The sequence below is a fragment of the Poecilia formosa genome, unplaced genomic scaffold, assembly GCF_000485575.1.
Source record: "Poecilia formosa unplaced genomic scaffold, Poecilia_formosa-5.1.2 Scaffold45, whole genome shotgun sequence".
Classification (NCBI taxonomy): domain Eukaryota; kingdom Metazoa; phylum Chordata; class Actinopteri; order Cyprinodontiformes; family Poeciliidae; genus Poecilia; species Poecilia formosa.
The window spans coordinates 337,310-349,809 of record NW_006799984.1 but is presented as its reverse complement, the minus strand read 5'-3'; the positions used below and the strand labels follow the sequence as shown (position 1 = coordinate 349,809).

Sequence of the window (12,500 nt, the reverse complement as noted above, 5' to 3'; positions counted from 1 at the left end):
TAAAATGTGATTGTGGTCAATGAAACTTTTGTTGCCTTCAGAGGTCATCTATATTAAACGGTTCACAAGAAACTATCGACTAAGCTGATCAGGAGGAGTTTGCTTGTTAAACGTGTGAAGCAAAATCTGTAAGACCAGGCAACATCATCATGTAAATGATGTTCCTCAAAACGTAGAGTACGTAACCATCATTGTAGATGTTTTTTTTTATGTTTTTGATCTTTTGCGCCCCATTATTTCGAGTTGATCTGGCAAAAGGCATCAACCAGCTGGAGCCAAAAGCACTTAAAACTTCCACAGAATGGGCTGAAAAATGTTAAAAACTAATCAGGCTGTTAATGTTAAAACGTGATTAATCTGAAAAGCTTAACGCGTTAATGTTACATAATGCAGATTAATCACAGAAAAAGCCTCTCTCCTGTGGAGGGTACACCGTCTTGCACTGCGGTCGGCAACGCCGAGTCGCAGATGTGTACGAAAAGACGAGCGAGGAGAGTCTGAGCGGTTTGACTTTGAAAAGTTTTCCTTCCACCAAAGCACAAGCAGTTTATAGCCAACATGTACATGTACATGTATTACCTTTGAAAAAGTCACATCTTTTAAACCTTCCTGAATACACAAACCTGAAAAACTGATTTGTTTGGTTTGAGTTGAAACATTTTATGAAAAATGAGCAATTTTTACATTTCAAGCTTACAAAGTGAAGCACAGTGATTAATCTGAGTGTGACTAATCTGATTAAATCGTTTAATCAATTAACAGCAAAAGTAGTAATTCTTCATAGGGTGGCAGTTATTTTGACAGAATATTAAGCTAATGCTAAATAAATGCATAAAGTGTCTTAATTGGGGTTGAATTTCAAAGAGGATTTCTTCGTTTCCACTTCCACGGTTGGTTACAATCTAAAGCCCCGACGAAACATTGGAAACATTTAGGAAAAAATGTCGTCCACATGCCAGGATGCGCCACCACTGAAATCGTTGCAGTGGTGGCGCAACGATTTCAGTGTTAGGAAAGCACTGAAATCGTGCTTTCCTAACACTACGCCGGGCCAGGGGGTGGCGCTGTAACACTGCCACAGAGTAACGCAAAAGACAGAAGAGCACCGATCATCAGCACCGTGTTTGGTGTTTGAGAGAGCTGGAGCCAGGATGTGACTGATTGGAAAAGCATGCAGATCGCACGCAGACATGGAAACAGAAAACAGGGAGGGCAAAGAAAACAAACATTTATGGGACCTGGTTTCAAAAATAAAGTTTACAACATAACCAAATTAAATCTGCCTGCAGATTTAATCTCATTTTCCAAACACAAAGTCAATCAGAAGGAAAATATTTAGTCATCCTTATTGCTGCTCTAGCATAAGTAAATTACATTTATAATTTCCGTTGTCAGAACAAACTGAAACAAACTGTCCATTTAAAACTCACCTTATTTCAGAAACTGACCTGACATTTTTTTTCTATATATAAAAAAAACAAACACTTTTTCTACATAATTTAATTTGGAAAATTATGTATGAATTTAAACTAACAAGCATAATCAGTTCAGCTTAGAAGAAAATAATTTAGTGCCAAAACGTGTGGCAGTTTGTGTAAAAGCAGTATTGTTATATGACCAATCACCAGTAAAACCAGTAAGAAGGATGGAAACAGCTGTGTTTAACTGCTGAATGATGAGTTTAAAACAAGATACATACAAGAGCTCAGCGAAGTCCGTCATCTGGATGTTTGACCGATGAGCCAAGATCTCCATCAGGTGAAGGCCTTCGTCTGTCTGCAGCCGACTGCAGGGGACGGAAACATGGACGTCAGAGAACAAACAAAAACTGTTTCTTCTTTCCACAAAGAAGTAACAGTGATCAATATTTTTATTGGCACATCGCAGCAGTAATGTTTTTACAATTATAAAAGGAATATACCAAAAGAATGTTGAACCTGATCTATTTTCATTATTCCACTTGCAGGTGAAAATGGAGGAAAATAGAAGAACTAATAAATGGAGACATGAGCAAAAAAACATCTAACATCGCTACTAAGTCAGATTCAGTGATGGAAGTTGCTGACAGATTTGACTTTTGCATGAAAGGAGGTCAGAAAAGGTGCAAGGTGGGGAAGTGGGAGTGCTGTGGTGAATACAGAGGAGGTGAGGAGGGTCAAAGACAGAAAGCTTCTTATCACCTCTTCATTTTATGTCCATCTCCTTTCAGTTTGTTCTGACAACAGATGACACAGTCAGGACCCAAACACAAATGAAGCAGATCTGACTGCAACGAAAGTAAGAATGCAGCGCGACCTGCAGGTGCACAGAGCGAGTCGACGGCTGAAGGTCTGACCTCCTCTATATGGAAAATACAAACCTTCATCCTGCAATTTGATTGGCCTTTCTAGGAGTTATATTTTTGGTGGACATTTTTGCCCAATGACATTTATTACTGCAACTTTAAAACAAGTTTTAGGCCCTAAACTTTGGTTGTACTTCTCTTAATGAAAGCAGAATGATGAGTAAATGACTTGCTCCCTCACCTTGTGTTATTAGGCACCGTCTGGTAAAAACTGCATCCTGATAACATGAGGTTGCATTTCAGATTTGAAGCTGAACATTTTCGCATCATTGAACTTCCACTGAACACCAACTGCTGCTATTGTTTTGGTTCACGAACAGAATCTCATTTCTATGAGCCAAATCTGATCAAATGTCCTTTGAGGTTTAACTTAAGTACAAAAAAACATTAATAAAACTAAAAAGCTTAAAAATATGTGTGACACTTGTGCTAGAAATGTCAAGTTTTTAGTTATTTCATCATGCATTCCCAGTTTAATGCTGCAATAGATGGCAATTTATGAAAGATAATTCTGGATTAAAAATCTGAATATTACCCCAAGTCTTACATTAGAAACATAAAGCAGTATATCAGAGACAATGTAAATAAAAATAAACCAAGATAAAGGGGTAGAAAAAAAGTTTTTTTAGCTTGAAAAGTCAAAATGTGCTGGAAAATCTCAGAAAATTTGTGCTTCAAGAAATTTTCTAGAAAAAACATTTCTAAGTTCAAAATTTGAAAATGTTTGACTTTTGAAACAAATGTTCAGGTTTTTGTTCTAGAAAATTTCTGAGATTAATCTTAAAATTTCTTTAAATTTTTTAATGTAAAGAAATTTACATTTCTTTACATGTAAAGAAATGTAAATTTCTTTACATGTAAAGAAATTTACATGTAAATTTCTTTACATTAAATGGACAATGGTCCATTTAAAGGTTTGTCACAAAACTAAGCTTTAAATGAAAAAAGGTGTCTATAATATTATTCATTGTTCTGCTATTATAAGTTCAATTCAGTTTAGTTGCTGGGGTTGAACATTTACCATTTTGTTTTTTAAAGAGAGAGAACAACTTAAACACAAACACTTTGACACAAAAAGTAAAACCTGGCAGATATTAACTGACATTTTCACCTTGTTGTTTGTGTTTCAGGTGGTGTTGAAGGAAACATCTCAGCTGTGTGATTGTTTTTTCACGGTGTTGAAATGTTACCTACCAACATTCAATATTAAGATAATGTCCAGATATTCAGATTGGTGCATCCTTACATGAAATGCTCCACATCTGAAGAAAACTTGTAGCATTTCACTACAGTGTAAACCCACTGACATCTCACAAAGTGGAAACAATCTTACACAATAAGGCTCAAGTCATCAAAAGTCCATTGAACCAGTGTGTGTGTGCACAAGGCCGGCGGAACAAGCAGAGTTTGTTTTGTGTGTGTTTGTGTCGTGGTGATGGCAGACCTGATTAAAGATCAATATCCAGCTCTAAACTGATATTGAACCGGGAACCCCCATCCCGGTTCGGCTGAATTCAAAACCCAGAAAGAACCTGTAGAAACGTCCAGCTGCATCATCTTTTTGCAAACAGGTCAGAGACTTGCTGTAAATTTTGAGAAGTTGTGTTTTTCATCGCACCATCTGGTGATTTACAGAGCTGCTGTTGAAGGTTTTCTTCCTCATTTAAGAGCAAAATGATCTCATGCTCTGATCCCTCTGATACTAATATCAAAAACATTTAAGGATGAATTTATTGTCCAGAAATTGCAATGAAAATAAACTAAGAGTGGAAAAAGCAGCTGTACGCCTAAGTACACCAGTTCACAGAATATGGTGGATTGTGTCAGACTCACTGCTGACAGAAAACCTGATTTTGTTCGATTTCTCTTCCCTGAGCCTGGAAAGCCGACAGCAGCTCCGCCAGCCCACATGCTATGAGTCAGCGTGGCGTCGTGCAGAGCAGCAGCCTCTGAGCTGACACCGGTGATCACTGCTGCTGCCTGCAGACGCAGAGAGCTGATGGCTGCTACAGAGACGTCAGCTCCACGCCACGCCGTGGGCCGTGTCGTGATCCGTCTGAGAAACCACACTCACACCACGGGGGGTTCCCCTCTGACTTAGGAGCTTTGATCAATTTCAATGCATGCTTTCTAAAATGAAGGTGTTCTCCATTTTAGGTACAAGAACACAAATTTGATGTTAGTATCTGTATCGGCCCTGATTCTGGATCGGTATCAGTGTCTGATCCATAGCAGCAGATCTAATTCAGTAGTTGTCAAATCACTGCATTATTCTAGATACAGCTTGACAGATTTTCCTGGTGAATGGAGAGTTTAGGATTGGTCTCCCAGTAGCAGTCTGTGGTCAAACTGGTTTGCAATCATACTGTTGTCATTGCAAGGATTAGAATAAATAGAGCGGCACAATTCATATCGCTAAAGACTGCTTAATAATTCTTCACTAATATATTCCAGATGTTTTGAACTTACATTTTATATGCTAATGTAATATTTAACCAATTGTATCGGCTCTCATGGGTCAAGATGCTCAAACTGGACACAAATGACTTTGCCCAAAATGCTAAAGGTCACAGTAGAGGAAGCACAGACGAGAGCAGGCACATATTGTCTCCAATACTGATTCTGCAGTATTATTGTCACTGTAAAATCATGCAGCCCTACTGGAAATCATTCAGTTATATGCTTCACATACATTAACCTCTACATTTTCTCTGTAGTGAAAGGTAAAGGACTTTTGTTCATGTTAACATCTGAATTTCAGTCATTCTACTCACAAAGGCCAAGAGATGCAGAAGTGAATAAGGAAGGATTGGAGAGAGAAATGTGCAAAGATGTTGCCATCTGCCCTGTAGAAGAAACTGGACCTTCTGCTAACTAGAAGGAAAAACAGCTTTTCTGTGTCTTCTTGTAGTTGTAGATATAAAATATCAATAATATTTTAAGTATTAAACATCAAAACTTCACTTAGAAAAATGAAATGACTGAGCATGAGTCTAACAGGGATTTTTATGTGAATATGAAGGCACCAGAGTATATATTTATTTTCTTCAGATATACTGGGAGGTTCCAATTTCTACATCCAACATACAGTAAAGAAAATAATCATTTTGACCAGAGTGAAGTTACTGCACCTCTGCATGTCAAATGTGAAGCCATAAGGACATCTGCATGTTGTTTCTTTTTACGCAACACTAAGTTTTATTCGGCTTTAGAGCAAAACTGGGAATTCTAGGTGGAACTGAATGGCGTGAGATTAGAGTAAACACTGAACTTCTGACACAATGATCAGATTTATAAGATGGAGCAGGGTGAAGGAAGAAGGTCCTGCTCATTGTGTTTGCAGTGTGAATCTGTGGCTGTGACCTCCAACACAACATTTATGGATTTTCTGCTTAATGGCGTTGAATGAAGGTAATAAGATGAAAAGATGGAAAGACGAAAGCCACCAAGACCTTGAGGGCTGCAGCTGCAGAAACACGAGACCAAGGATTTCAACAAACCTTCAGTCTAAAACTTCAGCCATTCAGTAATCAATGCAACTCACTCGCATGTATGCAGCACATGTTCTCAAAAGATTAAAACAGATGAGAAAACGAACTTCAAACACTTTTTCCAAACCACAGATTATAAACAATCTTGACACCATAGAGATGAAGTGAATTAAAAGAAAATGTCACACTGAAAATTATCTTCAACTAAGCATCTGCAATTTCGATTCTTAGCACTTCACAATAAACAGAACAAAAGTCTCTTTGAAATAAGATGCTCATCATCTCTGATATTTGGCTGAGTAACTCATTACTCACTCCGTGTCTGTGATGACGTAGCCGAAAACGTCGTCGTCCGGATTCTTCCTGTCGGTTTTGACGTCCAGCTGCAGCTCCGGCGCGTGCATCGTCTTTTTGTGCGGCTCCTCGTAGACGAGCGCGGCGGGCGGAGGCACCACCTCCTTGATCCAGCCCGCCACCTCCGATACCTCCTCCACCGACTGGGTGGTGTCCTTCTTCTGCACCGCCACTCCCGCCTCGCTGGTGTGACTTCGGACGTTCTCCAGGCCCACCTGTCGGCCCCTGGGGGCCGGGGCCGCCGCGACGTCGTAGCGGCTTCTGACTGACAAAGGATCGGAAAGAGAGGCCTTGTCCAGGTAGGCCAGGAGTTTGTTGAAGAGGCTGCTGCTCTGAGCCTGCAGGGAAGATACAGGGACATTTCTATTGGGTGAGTAAAATAAAGTCATGCAACTGAAACTTGAAAATTTCTCTTTGTACAATCCAGTGGCGTCACGAAGCCGATTCTTAATAATTTGGTGGGTTTTTGTTATACTTAGGTTTTTTTACGAAAAACTGCCAAATTCAGAATAATTTGGCAGTTTTAAGTCCCTTGTCCTTAAAACAATGCAAAAGTCTTCCTCTGTGATTCTCAGTTGCAGAATTTACAAACTGAATTGTTTCTAAATAAATCTGCTAATTTGAATATAAACCGTATTATTACTATTTTGTATTTATTTTAATCCAGTTGCAACATTAAGTCATCCATAACTTAAAAAAAAAAATTATGAGCTATCAGTATAAATTCTGAAATTCTATCAAACCATCTCATCTATGGCTGAATTATTTTATAAATTCAGCAAAAGAAATAAAGAAAAATAAACATTTCTTCGTGACAGTCTGCAGCCAACCTTCAGCGTAAAAAAAACAGTTGTGCACTTTATGGTGCAGAAACAAATTTGATTCATCAGCTACTAAGTGAAGTTGCTTAAAAGAAAAAACAGAAATTCATAAAACTGATTCTTAAGGTCAAATCCTTGAAGGATAATAAAAAAATCAGAAGAACGTCTGATAAGGTCAGTTTAAATTCTAAGAGTGAAAAAAACAGAAACTGCATTTGATCAACACTGTTTCTATACAAATATGACAAATAATGTCGACTAAAAACAGATCTGGACCTAAAACCCAACTGTAAATATTTATAGAAGTAGAAAATACTGTATAGAACTATATTGTGATAAAGTTCTGTATTTGATTGATTGCTATGCTATCAGTTCCAGATACAGTATTGATTTTATAGGTCTGAATCCTGACCAGACACTGATTAAAAAAAATTAGCGGTTCTTCCTGAAAGCATTTAAAAACCTTTTAAACTCCAGACGTATCTGGTCCCTAAACTCCAAACACTCGTTTTATTCTTTTGTGTTTTTCCGTGACACATCTTTGGCTCTTTGGTTGAGGCTGTTTAACAGCTGGGCGTTCCTCTGTTGACGTTAACGTGTTGGCAGTCTGCAGCTACAGGTGTGATGAGATAATTGCTGGAATCAAATTAAAAGCCAACCTGTCAGCGTCGGTACTGAACGCCGTTACAATGCGCCATTATTCTGCAGGTCCCGACTTCAGGCTAATTATTCGTCTTGTCAGGAGCTGAATGTCACAACAGCGGAAACACTGGGACCAAAATCCACTTTTGTTCCGTCTTTAAGCAATTTGAAATCCAATCTGACGAGCTCAGAATGTGCTGAGGATGGATAGGAAGAAGCAGACTGTCTGGGTTGAACTCAAACTGCTACAACACTTCATGTTCCCACAGCATGACTCCTCCTGTCAGCACTTGTAGGTAAAACTTGTCAAATCAGATTCAAATGTTTTTATTTGACAATAAGCAACACTAAAAACCTCAATAATGACAAAATCCATGCAGAGCTCGACACCGTCTGACATGCAGGAATTTAGACAAGATGTACAAAATTAGACTTTGCAGAAAAACAGAATCAGCCTCTGAATAAACTGCCATGTTCCTGCAGGTATTAGTTTTTAACTTCAACATTGCAGCTGTGCAGAAACAGTTTTCTGTGAGGTTGGAGGACATCGCAGGTTCTGGTTCCTTACCGGATCATCCACTGCATCCGTGTGCCGTTCTGTTGGGAGAAACAAAATGTTTTCATGAAAATTTAAATATGTGAATATTGTTTTTAGTTTTTACACAGAAATTAATACTTCAAAATGCATTTGTTTAAACCAGATTTTAGCTTTCTTCTCAGAAAAAAAAAAGCATGTAAATGATTATCATTTAGATACTCAGCAAGCCAAGCTGTAATATTTAAGTAAACAACATTTATTCCCTCCATGTTAAATGAGCTTTATAGTTTCAACCATGGAGGCACTTTTAGACCTAATGGCCTCATTCGGCAAACAGCTATTAACAGACTGTTTATGCTCTGCTCTGGATACAAACCTTCTTTGCTTCCACACTGATTTTTATTTTTTTGATTGGAAACAAGCTTTCAAACACTCCCTTAGTGCTGTATGATGTTAAAACAGAAGTGAACATAGTAAAATGTACCTTGAAGTGCTGCCAGCGGTCGCGGCGTGCTTCTTTCCTGAGGGTCAGGGTTCAGAGTGGGAACGTTCTGCAGCAGCCCTTCCTCCTCCTCGGCTCTGGAAGCCTCCTGACTCGAGTCGCTCTGCTTTCCCTCCAGGTCTCTGAGTCCGGGCCCTCGGTCCCGGCTCAGAGGTCGGTTCGGTCCCTGGTCCTGGTCCACCACCAGCAGAGCGTCGGCGATCAGGCTGGAGAGCTGGCTCAGGTCCTGCGGCGTCAGGCTGTCCACGTCCACATGCTGTCTGCCCACGTTCTTCACCACCTTCTCTATGAACCGCTCTGCAGAGGAGACACAGCCTCAGTACGAAACATGCTCCAGCTAAAGGTTTGGTTTATCTCAAAGCTACAGCCAACAACAAAACACCTCATTTTCCCTTTTTTTTACATTTCAATAATTCAATAAATATGAATAATTCATGTAGCAAAGGAAAACTTGAATGAAAGGAGCAGAAAGAAGAATAAACTTATATCTGCCACCTATTCACAAAAAGAAAATTCATTTTTAAGTTCAGGATATTACAGAAACTTCAAAATAACACAAGAAATACATACAAAGAAACAAAAAAATTACTCTTTCATAATGGCTTTCAAATTTCTTCTAAATGCAGAAACAGATTTATAGATTGTCCCATAAACGGCGTCATCGCCGTCCTGAATCTGATTTTATTTTAAATCTCTTTTCTTTTAAGTTGCATTTGCTTTCTCTTTTTACAAATCTGTTTGGAATATTGCTAAGTAAAAAATGTTTATGCACTTATACATTAATTTAAAAATAATATACTCAATTCATGAAGTTTCAAAAAGTTTAATTGCATAAATGTATAAACATTTCTAGTCTCTTTATGACTGAAAATGACTAGGAATGTTGATCCATCTGAACTTTTACAACAAATATGTTACTGAGCATCTAAATATTCAGGTATCAGGTTTTTTGTCTGATTTTGGCCTGATTTATGGATATTATGTGTCTAAATACTTCAAGGTTGTCTGACAAGGTTAAACCAAGTAAATAAAATGATTTACCCAGAACAAATTTAATGTTTAAGTTGAGGATGTTTCTACAGAGTCGACCTTTGATTCCTGACTTTATTTTCAAGGGGTGAAAACGGAACTCAGTGTGTTAAATGTCCAACAAATGCTTGTCATGATTGAAGCTTAGTTTTTACATAAAGTCAAACAGAATGTTAAAAGGCTGAGGAGAACAATAAAGTAGAATTTGAATTCAAATGAAGCATGATTTCATATGGAATTCAACCGGAAGACATCTTAGATCACATCTGCATTTTCTGAGGATTTTATTTGAAACAGCTGGAGAAATACTAAACGGATCTCAGACGGAGATTTTTTTTTCCAGCTAAGAAAATGTGCAGCATCATGCTGAGAGCAGAATGTTGCTCTAACAGTGTAGAGAGTGACGGCAGCACGGTGGAAGACATTTTTGCTTCCTCGTTCATTTCAGAGACGCTGTGCCGTGTTGGTACAGCTGCGCTCTCAGCTGGGTTCCAGCACAAAGCTGCACCGAAGAAAAGATGATCATTTACATGTGATGGGGAGTTAGAGAGAGACGTCCTTCAGTTCAAGGTTTCGCCATCAGGGAGTGATGCGTGTTGGCAAAACAACAACTAATTGATTTCCTGAAACTAAAAATACGTTAAACTACAAGAGGATTAGAGCCACTGGAACAGATCAAATAAAAAAATTACTTTTTTCCCTCAGAATCCTGACTTTAATGTCGAAATTCAGACTTTAATCTCAGAATCCTGTCTAATCTGAGATCAAAAGATTAAAAGTCAGATTTTGTTCTCAGAAGATATTAAAGTCAGATTTATTTTTTCCAGTGCTCCTAATCTTCTTCCAGTTAAACAGTCCTGTGGTTTTCACATAAACTTCCTTCAGATTAAAGAGAAGCTTATCAATTTGCTCTCCAGTTTTGTCCTTTAACTTCCAAATTTAACTTTCTGTATGCAACCAAAAGCGTCTCTTTCTGATAAACCGTAAAGCGTTTAAGACACACACCGTCCACAGATGTGAGCGGCTCCTTGGCTGAAGCTGCAGGGGAACTTCCCGTCTTCACCAGCCTGGACTGCGGCGTTTCCTTCTTGAACCCGGGATTTTCTACGCCGCTGTTGTAGAAGGGCCTGAGCCGAGGAGAGGCGGTTTCCTGCTTCATCCCAGCGCCGTGCAGAGAGAGACGCCCGGAGAGAAACCGCCTCAGGGCCGCCAGGAGAAGGTCCCCATCTGCCTGCGAGGCGAGCAGCTGGCTGGAGAGCGGCTTCTGCTTCTGCAGCGGCTGGAAACGGAAAAAAGATGAGAAGCTGGAGTAAAAAGATTTGAGCTGACAACATGGAAGCCTGGAAGGATCCCCGACCGAACAGGAACGACATGCAGCAGACTCACATAATTGAGTCGTCCTTTTTGTTAGTGGCTTCTCTGCTCCATGTTAAAATATGTTAGTGTCTTAGATGAAAAACATAATTTTTAAAAACTTTAACAACAATGACAGAAATACAGAAGAGGAGTAGAGCCACTGAAAAACAAAAAATAAATTCCGGCTTTAATTTTCTGCAATTAAAACAATGAAAAGCACTATTTATTAAATTCAATAAAACTTCCACTATTTAGGGAACATAAATGCATCAACTACCAGGATAAATCTTCATGCACGTCAATTATCATGACATGCAAGATACCAACAATGACAGGGAATCTACAACTCCACTTGACTTTATAACTTTTCATCATTTCTTTGATATTGTCTAGAACCAGATAAAAACTTCCTATCATACATTATAGAAATAGATTTTTGGACAGATGTTGCAAATATCTGCACAATAATAACCATCATGGGTTATGAGGCATTAGAGGATTCAGTTTTTTTAAATAAGCAGTTAATCTCTTCACCAGACTTTAAAAGTTTTGTTAAACATCTTTATCCCCAAGGCAGAATTTAAATTGATAAAACTAATACAATGGTCAAAGACACCACAGGTTTATTCTTTCACCATTTAGCTAAAATACATCAAATTTATTACAAACATTTTGCATCTTGATGCCAGAAAACACGTTTTAGCATTAATGCAAATATCATTTGAGCCCAAACGACAGAGTTGGAAAAAGCCAGGCTCTTCAGAAGTTATTAATTCGCTTATAAAATTACATTAGTGAATTCATCTGCAACAACAAAAGCGAGTCGTCACTGCCAGCTCCATTAACGCCCACACAAGACAAGAAGCAGCACCTGCTTGAGTAATGGCAAAATTACAATAAGCGGCTCCTCTCACTCGCCATGCATAATGATTTGTGTGTGCAGGCTCCCACCAGATATCAGGTTTTTCCATCCCTTTGCAGCGCCTGTGCCCTGCAGGCCCCCTTCAGTCCGACTGGCCCCATTGTTTTCACTTCCAAACAGGTGAATCTGGACTGAAGGTCCACAAAGCCCTGGGCGCTGCCTGTGGGCTTCGCCCTGCTGCAGCCTCAGAACAATCTCCCAGCAGGAAGCGGAGCCCTCTGAGGAGCCGGCAGAGCCACGAGTCAAGTCATGAGTTATTAATGGGAGGAATGAACTTGTTAACTCCAAGGCGGTATAATTTCTCTATTAACAGTCAAGCTGCGCTTGGTCTAAAGCTAGAATAGAAAGACGAAGGATCCTCACACAGCAGCCTACGTTTATTTGTCAATCACATTTTAGTGTTACAGCACATTTCAGCAACATTTCAGTTCCACCTTAAAGACTTTAGAAGTAGGTTATGTGCTCCACCTTCCTGGTTTTAGTCAGAACGCCAGCAGCAGC

At 39.1% G+C, this 12,500-nt stretch overlaps 1 protein-coding gene across 1 annotated transcript in view; it reads right to left on the bottom strand.

Moving 5' to 3' along the window:
• LOC103138025 (receptor-type tyrosine-protein phosphatase N2-like) overlaps nt 1-12,500 on the bottom strand; it is a 166,319-nt gene that overhangs the window by 124,606 nt on the left and 29,213 nt on the right. Inside the window, exons 6-10 of the mRNA XM_016671468.1 lie at nt 10,727-11,000; nt 8,675-8,989; nt 8,221-8,249; nt 6,151-6,527; nt 1,700-1,786 (exon numbers count right to left, since the gene is read on the bottom strand). Of these exons, the coding sequence (XP_016526954.1) occupies nt 1,700-1,786; nt 6,151-6,527; nt 8,221-8,249; nt 8,675-8,989; nt 10,727-11,000 (1,082 nt within the window). The remainder of the gene's footprint in view (nt 1-1,699; nt 1,787-6,150; nt 6,528-8,220; nt 8,250-8,674; nt 8,990-10,726; nt 11,001-12,500) is intronic.